Raw genomic sequence first — 13,634 nt, forward strand, 5'->3', positions numbered from 1 at the left:
GCAAACTTACTTATCCAGAATTTTCCACAGAAGGCATGCTGACTCAGACTTTGTAACTCTGAGTGGACACATAAACAGGTTTCCACACCTAAATATGCTTAGCACATAGAAGCAGGAAGAATGAAATCATGGAATGCACATCTGAGAGAGAGACTCTTAGAGTTTGTGCATTCATTCATTTGACAGGTACATAGCTCTATGTGCTGGGCACTGTGTAGGTGCTGCAGATAGATACTTGGGGTGTGTGGTTTAGGGTGTCCTCATTGCCTGCTTCCAGACTGAGAAGAAAGTCAGAAGTGTTCTCTAGGGAAGATAAGGATGGGAGTAAAATAGTAAAATAGTTCTGCCAAACAATATACTCTCTTCTCTAGCTATTGCATGTAAAATAGGCCCAGAGGACTATGATAATTTAAAGGGCAGAATAATATGAAATACCGAGAAGCATAACAGAGCAATCTTGGGGATACACGATTGCCTGGGTTTGAGTCCTGGTACCACTTCGGATTCCGGCTGCTTGCTAATGCACACCCTGGGGGGCAGCAGGAGATGGCTCAAGTAGATGGGTCCCTGCCACCTATGAGGAGCCCTGGGTTGAGGTTCTTTCTCCAGTGAACCAGCAGATGGGAGATCTCTTTGTCTTCTCCGCTCTGTCTCTGTGGCTTTCAAAGAAGATAAATAATTTTTAAAAAAAAATCCAAATGCTCCAATAGGTTCTTCTTCTTTGAAAGAGTTACACAGAGAGAACATAGAGAGAAAAGTCTTCCATATGCTGGTTCACTCCCCAACTGACTGCAATGGCCAGAGCTGTGCCGATCCAAAGCCAGGAGCCAGGAGCCTCCTCTAGGTGTCCCTCACGAGTGCAGGGGCCCAAGGACTTGGGCCATCTTCTGCTTTCCCACGCCATAGCAGAGAGCTGGATCGGAACTAGAGTATCCGGGACTTGAGCCGGTGCCCTTTGGTATGTCAGCACTGCAGGCGATGGCTTTACCCACTACGCCACAACGCCGGCCCAAGTAGGTCCTTCTTTAGGTGGCTCATAGGCTACTCTAAGAGAAACCTTGTACTGTGGAATCATGGTTGGCTTAGACAAAATTTATTCTGAGGTGGCCTTACACCATAAATACAAACAGAAGAAACTGGTGAATGTTGATTTTGTTAGGGAGTTGGGAGTGGAGGAGTTGTTCTTTAGAGATGTGTTAATGTTAAGAATATGAAAGGGCCAGTGCTATGATACAGCTGGTTAAGGCCCAGCCTGCAGTGCTGGCATCCCATGTAGGCTGGGACTGCCTGGACTGGTTCGAGTCCCGGCTGTTCCACTTCCAAACCAGCTCTCTGCTGTGGCCTGGGAAAGTCGTGGAGGATGGCCCAAGTCCATGGGCCCCTGCACCCATGTGAGAGACCCAGAACAAGCTCCTGGCTTCAAATTGGCCCAGCTCTGGCCATTGTGGCCATTTGGGGAGTGAACCAGTGAATGGAAGATCTCTCTCTGCCTCTGCCTCTCTCTAATTCTGCCTTTCAAATAAATAAGTAAATCTCTAAAAAATATATATATGAAAGGAAAACTGGCATAGTATGTAGTTCTACCTAGAGACCAAGGGCGAATTCGGTTGTTTGGTGTTACTGCAATTTTTTTGCATTTATCTTTTGATTTTGGTAAGGGAAGTATCTCATTTTCTATAACATTGATATATGAAGGTACTTCTAAAAGTTTGTGAAAAATGAAATTGTAAGTTTATTTTAGTGCAAAAAATTCTGAAATCTGTGCATGAATCTTCAAACCATTCATGGAAAATGTATATTATGGTTAGAACTATGCATGGTTTTCAGGATTTTTTGGTACCAAGATAAACTTAACTTTCAATTTTATCTTTCTGTGGACACTTTAGTATTTAGTATTTAGCACCCTTGTATTTTAAAAGTCTTTATGTCAGGAACCTATTTTATAACTTACTTGCACATTTCACAACCAGGTTAGTCTCTTGAATGTAGTAGACGTTTTCTAAAATATTTTAATTACAGTTAATGACTCACCATACAAAATTGCTGCATTATAATGACTATATACCAGGAAAATTAAAGCCAGCTAAAGTTTGAAGATGTTGCTGTCCATCCCACAGCCCCAGTCTTCTTCCAGGTGTGGTTTGTAATCTTACCTTTGTCTTTATCTGCCCTGAATGGATTGTCCCTGCTTTTCCTCATATTGTAACTAATTGAAAATTCGAGGATGTCTTTGCACATGTCTCAATACTCGAAGAGAATGAGTAGGATAACCATAGGCCCTGGTTTGTTTGAGATGGTCAAAGTTTATGCCACTAGCCTTTGCATAATTACTAATGGTATCCTTGATCACTCTCAAGATGCTAAATTATCTAAGTACAGTTGAATTTTGAAGTATCTAAATCAGCGGTTTGCAAATTGAATTCTTGCTATCACTTGTTTTAAGCCCACATTTTGTGTACTAATGTTAATGAATCTTTCTCTGTTTTGATTTATGTGAGAATTTTGTGGACCCCCAGTTAGGATGTCACCTAACAAGTAGCACTAGTAACACCTATTTTTGATGGGAATTTTTGTGTTTTCATGTAGTTTTTTAAAATTAACCGTATTTTAAAATTATGGAATGTTTTGACTGCTGCCAGAAATTGCTGATCCTTCAGAATTGTTTTGTAATGGGTGAGGATTCCTAGACTGTTAGCTTATATCCAGGCATTGATGTAACAAAAACTTTTCAGAACTGTTTTCTTGGTGTTCCATGAGAATGTGTTTAGTTCATCTAAAGACTCTTCAGAAGAAATATTCAATTTATAAGCAGGCAGAAATAAAATTTGTAAATTCAGTTTCTTTTGTCCTTTTTCAGATTAAAGGAAACTGTTAACAGCCTTTGGATATACACTCAAAGTTTTTGTTTAATGTTAAAGCAAAGCATTCCCTACTCTTTGACTAGCTATGTTATTTTGTATATTTAGCAAGTTTGCTCTAAGAAATTGAAAATAAATTTGGTTGAAAGCTCCAAAGATACTGAATTTTGAAGTGTACTCAGAGATGGAAAGTGTTCCCTTACCGATTTCCCAGATGTTTCCTTAACTGGACAGTACATCTCTCTTTTTTTTTTGAAAATTACAAGATTTTGGGCCGGCGCCGCGGCTCACTAGGCTAATCCTCCGTCTTGCGGTGCCGGCACATCGGGTTCTAGTCCCGGTCGGGGCACCGGATTCTGTCCTGGTTGCCCCTCTTCCAGGCCAGCTCTCTGCTGTGGCCAGGGAGTGCAGTGGAGGATGGTCCCAAGTGCTTGGGCCCTGCACCCCATGGGAGACCAGGATAAGTACCTGGCTCCTGCCATCGGATCAGCGTAGTGTGCCGGCCACAGCACGCCGGCTGAAGCGGCCATTGGAGGGTGAACCAATGGCAAAGGAAGACCTTTCTCTCTGTCTCTCTCTCTCTCTCACTGTCCACTCTGCCTGTCAAAAAAAAAAAAAAAAAAAAAAAAGAAAGAAAGAAAGAAAAGAAAATTGCAAGATTTTGTTTTGAGTGTTTTGTTGCTAGCTAGTGCTTTTGTTAGATGTGTTTTAGTAGACCTCTTAAAATATATTATTAGTGCTTTTACTTTCTCAGTTAAGTTCTGTGTAATCTGATTTGCATTTTGCCTTTCCACCACTTGTCTCCCTTTTAATACTGATTCCTAATATCTATTGTAGCTTATTGTGTAGTTACCTCCTCCTTTTGAAGCATATTAGTTATGCAAAGTAAATATCAATGTATTGCTTTTGACTAAAGAGGAAAGTCATTGCTCCCATACTCTTAAGTTGTAATTCTAACAGCACTCCTGACATTGAAGAGAACATTAGTCAGTATTTTAGAAAAATTTTTTTGACAGAGTTAGAGAGAGAGAGAGAGAGAGAAAGGTCTTCCTTCCATTGGTTCACCCCCCAAATGGCTGCTACTGCTGGTGCGCTGCGCTGATCCGAAGCCAGGAACAAGGTGCTTCCTCCTGGTCTCCCATGTGGGTGCAGGGCCCAAGCACTTGGGCCATCCTCCGCTGCCTTCCCAGGCCACAGCAGAGAGCTGGACTGGAAGAGGGGCAACCGGGACAGAATCTGGCAACCCGACCGGGACTAGAACCCGGGGTGCCGGTGCCACAGGTGGAGGATTAGCCTATTGAGCTGCAGCGCTGGCCAAGTATTTTAGAAATTTTAAGAAGCATTCGCATACTATTTCGGTTTTCAATTCTGCGTCATCTAATTACTTACTTCTGGAGATTGGGACACCAAGGCTCTGCCGCCTGAGCGTGTAGGAGGATGACCTGTGCACCAGGGTCCATGGGTGATGTGCTGTTAGACGGAGGATGAGCCAGGGTCCATGGGTGATGTGCTGTTGGATGGAGGGGTGAGCAGGGTCCATGGGTGATGTGCTGCTAGATGGAGAATGAGCCACGTGCAGTGTCCTGAAGTGGTGGCTCAGAGACATGAGAGCTTTTCCTGCCTGGCTGCAGATCTTATCTCTGTGGTACTCACTGGACTGTTTCTTAGTTACGCTGTAAACTATTCCATCAGGTGAAATGAATAAGGAATTACATTTTCTGACTTTATTTTTGTGTTAATTGACTAAGAGAATGTCTAATTTGTTTTTTTTAAATTAAGGTGGCAATAGTGGGAAAATATAAGATGTTATATATTGAACAGTCAAAAATTGACTCGGGGGAAAAAAGGCTGTTTTTGTTTTTGTTTTTTACAGTCTCAGAATAGTTTGGAAAAATATACCAGAGTTTGGTCTGTGTTGTGCCTATTGAGCAAAATGTTGCAGTGCAGTTTTATTTTCAGTTATATTTATTGCTTTGTTGTCCTTCTTTTTCCCTTAAGGCTTATATGACTGGGAATAAAATAAGTAGTGAAATGGAGGATGAAAGAGAGATGGTATAGAATTACATGTGGAAAAGATCGTGTAATAAAATACTCCCGTAGTGGATTAAAATCCTTTCCAAGGGAACATTTTCCTGATGATAAGACCATTTGTTCCCTTTCTTTTGACCTTATCTTATTAGTCACCAGACTATTTCATGCCTCCTTTATGGCCTTTTCAGAGTTCCTTTCAAAGTTTTGACTTACTAAATTATATGTTTTGTTTTTTTTTTCGTGTGCCTCATTTCATAGTGATGCTTGCATTGTTCCATTTGATTATAGTTGTCCTCCACTCTCTCCAGATTATCTCTGTGGTTAAAGTCTGCTCCTTCTTTTAGGAATTGTGTCAACAGTCCTGTTCAAAGGCTGTCTTTAGTAAAACCTTTCTTCACATGAGCTGAAGTATATTCTCTTTCCTCTGAACTTCAGTGGCTTTTATGGCCATGTGATCCACCTACTGTTGGGCTGTCTCTTGTCCTCAAGTGTCCCAATCTTGTTTTAGCTGGATGGGAAGTGGAACAGCCAGGACTCCAACCGGTGCCCATGTGGGATACAGCGCTGCAGGCAAGCTGCGCTGCAGGTGGCGGCTTTACCCGCTATGCCACAGCACTGGCCCCACAATGTACTTTTTTTATCTTTTGATTTTTATTACATATAGGAACAGATGCTAAACTCATTTTGTTTTTTAGTGAACTTTTTGTGCTTCTGCATTTAGTGAGAAACATTTTTATACATGTCTGCTATATGTCAGACATACAACAATGAATATGGACTTTGAATTTAAGGGGTTCATTTTGTTGGTAAAAATACATATATATATATATATATAAGTAAATGCAATAAATTATTGTAACTGCTATAGTAGAAATATATGGTAAAGTCATAAAGGACCCAAATCCAGTAATCATAGCCATTCTCTCTCTCACTGTCGCTCTCTTTGTCTCTCTTAAAATATTTATTTGGAATAAGTTACAAGAGAGAGGGAGAGAGAGATCGTTTCACCTGCTGGTTCACCCCCAAAATGGCCGCAATGGCCAGGGCTGAACTGAAGCCAGGAGTTTCATCTGGGTCTCCCGCGTGCAGGAATACAAGGACTTGGGTCGTCCTGCTTTCCCAGGTGCATTAGCAGGGAGCTGGATTGGAAGTGGAGCAGCCAAGACTTGAACTGTGCCCATATGGGATACTGGTGCTGCAGACAAGCAGCAACTCACCTGGACCAGAACAGACCCTACCATTCTTATTTAAAAGTATGGAATTTAGTGAGCTCTACATATGTCCACAAATTCCTAACATATTCAATATAAGAATTAAATTAGATAATATAATTGTCACATACAGTCAAAGATACTATTTATTTTCTGCTTTTACAGCTCATGATACAAATCTGATTCAAAGTCACATAGTCAGTTTTCACAATAGGATCTAAGCATTTGTCAGCTGCAGTGACAGCATTTTTGTTTGGGAGAGTAACTTTATCCTAGGAATTCTATGGCGCAGTGGTGTACAGTTCATGATGGGGATATCAGTATTTCCATTTAGATTTCGTTTGTTATAGGGTAACGTCAGTTGAAAGTTGTGTTTTTTAAAAAGGAGTCATTTTAATTATCCAACTACTCACAGGAAAACAAATGTTATCCCAAACCAGAGGTCTCGCTAGTGGAACAGAATGCTGCTGCTTGTCAGTACACGTTTGTGTGCCCATGGGCCTGATCCATGTCGTGAGTTGGGTAGTCAGGTTCTCCGTATGGCTGCTCAAATCCTCCTGTGAGTGCCTCTATGAGTGAGGAGGGGCGGAGATTAATTCTAATGCCTTCCCATCAAAGAATGTTTATTTCCTCTCATAGGCATCCATGCACCTCCATCATTTTAGAGACTGGTGAATCCACATGAGAATAAAGAGAAGAAATTCTCTCGGAGTGTTTTTAAGAAGTGATAGCTTAGGAGTATGCAAAAGGCACGAATTGCAAAAAACATTTTAAATGCATTTAGGTGGCTTATCCACCCCAAGAAATTTTTAGATTACTAATTTAGTACTCTGAACCTTGAGAGATTAGTAGAAGCTTTTCCTGTTTGCTCACTGATGCTCAGAGACCCTTAATGCCCCCTGAGCCTGTCTGCACACTGTTAGAATATGCAGGGACAGACCTTGTGGCCCAGTGGTTAAGCAGCTGCTGCTGTGCTGGCATCTCACAAGGGTTTCAGTTCAAGTCCGGGCTACTACACTTCTGATCCAGCTCCCTGCTAATGCACCTGGGAAAGCAGCAGAAGATGGCCCAAGTGCTTGGGCCCTTGTTACCGACATGGGAGACCTGGGAGGAGGTTCAGGCTCCTGACTTCAGCCTGTCCCAGCTCTGATTGTTGCAGCCATGTAGGAATGGAAGATCTCTCTGTTGCTCTGCCTTTCCAATATATAAATAAATAAATTTTTAAAAATGCAGTCTGGTACTTTTTCCCCCTATAATTTCTCTTTTCTGACTGTACCCAAGTTCCATTTTCCCATAGTTGAGTTATTCTACTTGAGCCTTCCTGTTTCATCTCTTATGTATCATAATCAGGGCTCTGAGTTTCACATGTTTGGGAGAGGAATGAATGACTTTCTCAGACTTCATGTGCTAAAATTAAATGAAGAATTCATATTGCCTAGGCTTGCCAGTTTTGGGGGGACTTGTGTGTGTTCAGCCAGTTTTTATTTTTCATTTTGAAAAAAGGAAGAGGTTGAAAATATGATGGTATCATGGTCAAGTGAGTTTATTGGGAGGTACTAAAAGAATGCTTTAAGAAAAAAATATAAGTAAGTGCACTTTCTTATTTAAACTGTTTGAAAATCTGCTTTTATCAACTAGCAATGCAACTGCCTTAGTATTTTATTTAGGCTAAGTGGCTTTGTTAGCAGAATTTGATATGGATATTATCAAGTTCTTGTTAGCTTTATATTTGATGTCAACCACAATGAAGATAAGTTACTGAGTGTCCTCTCCTAATTAATTAGAAGTAAAGTGAACTAGGCACTTCCTGATCAGTAGGTAAAAGGACCTAGAAGCAGGAAGATCAACTAGAAAATAGTCTTACTACAACATGAAGGACTACGTCCAGGTACCTGCAGCTGAACTAGAAAAGCCTTATGAATTTACTTCAAGGGAGTCAACCACATTTCTATATCCAAGTAGGTCTAATGGTTTGATTTTATCTGTTCTTGTGATGTTCGTAAGTACTGTATTCTCTTACTTAATGTAATCTCTCAAGTAATTTATTTTATAATTATTGCCAATCATTTTACCCTTATATTGTCTATTGTATAGTACAATTTCATAAAAAGTTTGGCAAATGTAAACTTTTAACCTCATTTCATAAATCTTCTTTATAGTGGATAGCTTTTCATTTATAGTGTGTGGTCATGCAGGTATTTCTGTTTCGTTATGGCCTTTCCTGAAAACCTCACTGGTGTTTTTACTTGCCTGTTACGCAGCGCATTCCTCATCTGTTAGGTACACACATTCCTGCAATCATGTGTATCAGTCATGATTTGTAGAAAGCTAAAATGTTTAAGCAGTTAGGACGTTGGCACTTGAATGTAGTGTCAGAGTTGCCCTTTGAAGTCATCAGATCTGAGTAGGATTCATGGTTGCTGAGGCTTTTTGCCAGCTAGATGATGCTGGGCAAATGGGCCTCACGAAACTTCTGTTTCCTCCTTCGTCGATGGGGATAATAACCCCCATCTCACAGAGCTGCTCTAGCAGTAAAGGAATAATGTTGAAAAGCCCCTAGTGTATGGTACACACATTGTGTTCAGAAAATGGCAGTTAACCCAACTGGTACTGGTATTATTGAAAGCTTGTTGTGCATTGTATATGAAATTTATTGAGATTTTTAAATGATTAGTTTACGGCAAAGATTTCTCATTGTTGCACCCTTGATCACCTTAAGCTTAGCCTGATTGTATTATTACTCTACATTACCAAGGGTGTTACCATTTTATGGAATGCTTAATATATATAATTTTCTTCAATTTTCATAGTGATTATGAAAAATATTACATCTGTGTTACTGGTGACGGATAGGTGTGGTAAGACAAGTAACCTCCTGCTTGTGTCTCCCACCCCTACTTCTCCCCTTCCCTTCTGGACATGATTCCAGATTCACCGCATATATGTCTGACTCCAGAGCTCATGCTTTAAACTTATACTGCATGTCTGAATTGTGATTTTGCTGATCTGTCTCCTCCAGTAAATCTAGGCTTCCTGAAAGTGAGAATCTGGGTGTTGTCTGCATTCCAAGTTCATATTTATTTTTCAAGCTCCTTTAACCTAAATAATGGATAATGTATGCTAGCAGAAAGTATCAATAAGTGAAATCTAGTAAGGATGTTTTCAAAATTTACTATTCTGATTGGAAACTTGACCCGTTACAACTGGGTCTTCAGCCTGAGTGCTGGTCTTTTTGCCATGATAACAATTTGAATTTGCTGTATGTGGCCTTGCATTAAAATTAACGAAGAATTCATCTAAATCTTATCAAGTTGTCAACTAATTTCATCATTGCGATACCTAGCTCAGTCTTATCACTACTCAATACATTCTTGATTTTAATTTATTTCAGTGTCAGTATTAATGTTTATAAAAAGTAAAAGAGTATAGTAGATATGGAAATATGACTTTTGCCAGTTTGGCTTTTAACCCTTTTTTCACCCCAGTTATCCAATATGTGTTTTGCTTTTCGAATCTAAAAGGGGTTAAAATATTTTAGTGTTATTTTGAAAAGTTAACTCTTTGGAATATTAGATTCTTTACAATGTTCTCCTATTAAAAAAACAGCTTGAGCAGTGGAACATTTTGTATTTTCAGTATGTAGTGCCTGAGTATATGTTGGTGAATTCATTATTTTTTATAATAGTTTATAAACTCCTCAGGAGTAGGGATATTATCTCTGCAAATTAAATATGTGGGCAATGATTGATTTGACCATTATAGTGTGTATGGTGTAGAAAGAAGCCATTATTGATGAGTAAGTTACTAGATTACTTCTGCAGTTCATGCTTCTGTTAAGTAGTGATGATGATGAAAGCTCATTAGGTTGCTGGAAATCTTAGGTAATGTACCCCTAGTATTTTATGATCCCTGAGGCGTCTATGTCAAACTTAACTGGGTCTTATTTTTATTACTATTCTAATGACTCCCCTCTACTGCAAATCTGGTCTTGTTTTTATTTGTTTTGACTGTGCTGGACACTCACTTGTCTTTGGTATTGATTGTGCGATATATGTGAAAGCTGCATGCTTCATAAAGAAAGTGAGATCTGGAGAAGGTGTCTCTTGCTGTCGTAACTCAGTAACATAATAGCGATCTGCTTAGAACGAAGTTCAGGTAACCTGTACTTCAAGCATTTACTCACATATATATGTGTGTGTTACATATGTTTTTTAAAAAGATTTATCTATTTATTTGAAAGTTATACAGAAAAAGAAGGAGAGGCAGAGAGAGAGAGGTCTTCCATCTGTTGGTTCACTCTCCAGTTGACCACAACGTCCGGAGCTGCACCAATCCGAAGCCAGGAATGAGGAGCTTCTTCCAGTTTTCCCATGCGGGTGCAGGGGCCTAAGGACTTGGGCCATCTTCCACTGCTTTCCCAGGCCACAGCAGGGAGCTGGATCGGAAGTGGCGCAGCCAGGACTCCAGCCAGTGCCCTTATGGGATGTTGGCACTGTAGGCAGCAGCTTTACCCACTACACCACAGTGCTGGCTCCACACATATTTTTTAAAAAAAATATTTATGTATTGATTTGAAAGACAGAGAGAGAGAGAAAGAGAGAGAGAGCATCCATCTGCTGGTTCACTCCCCAGATGGCCACATTGGATCTTCTAACTGGATCCTCCTAAGTGATTGGCAGGGGCCCAGATTCTTGCCATCTTCAACTGCTTTCCCACTCACATTAGCAGGGAGCTGGATTGGAAGTAGAGCAGCAAGGACTCGAACCCAAATTCATGTCCTGATGCAAATTGCTGGTGTTAAAAGCAGCAGCTTAACCCACTGCACCACAACACTGGCCCCTACCTCTAAATTTTAAAAAAATGTTTAAAGCTGTATTTCACTGAAAGGCAAAGAGAGAAGCAGACAGGGATCTCCCATCCACTGGTTCCCTCCCTGATGCCTGCAACAGCCAGGGCTGATCCCAGAACTCAAAGTGGGTATCCCATGTAGGTGACAGGGACCAAACTACCCGAGCCATTGCTGCTGCCTCCCAGCGTGTAGGTGAGCAGGAAGTTGATACTGGGAGCAGAGCTATGACACAAATCCATGCATTCCCATATGGGATTGGGGGTTTCCAAATGGCACCTTAACCACTGTGCCAGACATCCACCCCATATGCAGATTGTTAGAAGCTGTGTTTGGGAGGGGTGAAAAATATAGCTTTCTCATTTCTGTGTCACTTTCTGAATTTGCATACCTTTTTTTCTTTGTGGCAGTTTACACTTTTTATTTTAAGTAGCATACTCATATTCAGAAACTGGAATTTCTAGGTCAGTTTACAATACTAATATTTCTGTACTTTTTGTTTTTTAAACAGGAGTATGTTGCTGCTGTTCTGCATTGCGTCCTCGCTACAAACGCCTGGTGGACAACATATTCCCTGAAGATCCAAAAGTAAATTGATCTACATCTACTGATCCTTCTCTTTGCTGACCCATTCTGCCCCCTGCTGACCTCCCTAAGGTTTCCCTAATTTCATTTCTCTACTTTTACCCTTACATCTCGTCTTACACATTACTGTTTTTATACTTCCGTTTTTTACTTTTGAGTGACCTATGCTCAACTTTCTACTTTTCAGATCCTGTTCATAGATTAGACACAAATCGAGTGATAGGGGATATTCTTTCATAATCTGTATAATGTCTAATTTAACACTCAGCAAAAACTTATGAACCAGTGCTAGATAAAGTATCCTGAGTACTCAAGTTATAACTGAAGAGAGCATGATGTGCTGCCCTCACCCAGCTCATGGATAAATCCATTGGCAATTACGATATTGTGTGAAAAAATTTTGTGACAGGAAGTACAAGGTGCTATGGTATACAGAGGAGTGCTATCGAATTTGGATTTAGTAGATGAAAGCCCTGGAGGAAATGAAATCTAAGCTAGGATCCAAAGAATAAGTAGGGATTGGCTGTAATCTTCTTTTCTTTTAGAAGAGAATTGAGAGGTAAAGACAGACTGTTGTAGAGGTTTTTTGTTTGTTTGTTTGTTTGTTTGTTTTTGTTTTTTGTTTTTAATTTATTTGAAAGACAAAGTTAGAGAAGGGGAATGATAGAGAATATTCAGATTTTTATTTCCCTGAAGATCTGGCATATGGTCACTGAAGGTAAAGTGGAGGCCAAATTATGGGGGAATGTAAATGACAGGCAAGACATCTGCTTTATCCACTTTAACTTGTAGACAGTGTGGGACCCTTCAACTTGCTCATGGGAGCGATGACATAAATGGGAGAAGGACTACCGAAAGAATCTTTATTTTTGCCAGAGATTTAGGTAAGATTTATTAAATGACAGCCTATATAATAAGATTTGTAAAAAATAAAAAATGAGGTCCAGTGCTGTAGCATAGCAGATAAAGCCACCACCTGCAGTGCCAGTATCCCATATGGGCACCGGTTGGAGTCCTGGCCGCTCCTCTTCCGATCCAGCTCTCTGCTATGGCCTGGGAAAGCAGTAGAAGATGGCCCAAGTGTTTGGGCTCCTGCACCTGTGTGGGAGACCTGGAAGAAGCTCCAGGCTCCTGGCTTCAGATCTGCCCAGCTCCAGCTCTTGTGACCATTTGGGGAGTGAATCAGTGGATAGAAGACCTCTCTCTGTTTCTGCTTCTCTCTAACTCTGACTTTCAAATAAATAAATAAATCTTTAAAAAAAAATTAAAAATGCATGAATCTATGTATGTATGAACCATTACTTAATTTGCCATTTTTCTTTTTATTTAGTAAAACAAATGAAAACATCTTGTGTATTCACAATCAATCAGAAAGTAGATATCTTAACAACAGGGATATATGTGCTATAGTCCAGTCACTGTTTTAGGAAAGCAATCTAGTAGAGGGACAAACAAGCAAATGATTTTTTGTAATTATTAATATGGGTGATCTAGAGCAACTTTTTAAGTTATTCATTGTGTGGTGGAAATAATAAATGGTACCTTTCTTACAATCTTTTCTTGAGAACCAAGTGAGTTAATACAGTTCTTTGCTCACTATTACTTCCTCAGTGTTTATCACAGTACCTAGCATATGGTTGGTACTCGATGGCTATTTGTTTAATGAAAATACTATGTGCTATAATATAATACTGGAGTAAGTGCTGTGATCAAGACATAAAGTGGGAAAATCTCACCCAGTCTTGGGAGGGTGATTGGAAAGATGCCATGAAGAGTCTTTGGAGGAAACTGAGAACTGAAAGAGGAGTAGATGTCATCCAGGTGAACTAGAAAGGGGTTCTTAAGCAAAGAAGTTAGCTGAGTGAAAGAAGTCATTCACAGAACAGTCAGCAGATTGGCTCCATTTATGTTAGGTGCCTGCAGACTCAGAATGATGAAAAGGAGAGCTGTGGTTGCTGGAGAGGGGAGGATAGACTGCAGAACACCTGAGAATCTGCAAATGATGGGAACAGTGGTATCTTGTTTCTAGTGGCAGTTTCACTGCCCTATAGAGTGATCACATTTCAAATTATATACTTGAAGTAGATGTTTACTCTAAGGGAA

At 40.1% G+C, this 13,634-nt stretch overlaps 1 protein-coding gene across 3 annotated transcripts in view; it reads left to right on the forward strand.

The window, feature by feature from the left end:
• Nucleotides 1-13,634, forward strand: part of EFR3A (EFR3 homolog A) — a 116,234-nt gene that overhangs the window by 32,306 nt on the left and 70,294 nt on the right. For 2 of the 3 annotated variants that reach the window (XM_051844033.3, XM_089335715.1), the window contains exon 2: nucleotides 11,458-11,603. Coding sequence is in view for 1 of the 3 variants with exons in the window: in XM_051844031.3 (XP_051699991.3) it covers nucleotides 11,458-11,534 (77 nt within the window). In the remaining 2 variants the exon portion in view is untranslated. The remainder of the gene's footprint in view (nucleotides 1-11,457; nucleotides 11,604-13,634) is intronic. The other variant, XM_051844031.3, reaches the window with a different exon arrangement.

The sequence above is a fragment of the Oryctolagus cuniculus genome, chromosome 6, assembly GCF_051225735.1.
Source record: "Oryctolagus cuniculus isolate XC-2025 breed Fujian yellow rabbit chromosome 6, ASM5122573v1, whole genome shotgun sequence".
NCBI lineage: Eukaryota > Metazoa > Chordata > Mammalia > Lagomorpha > Leporidae > Oryctolagus > Oryctolagus cuniculus.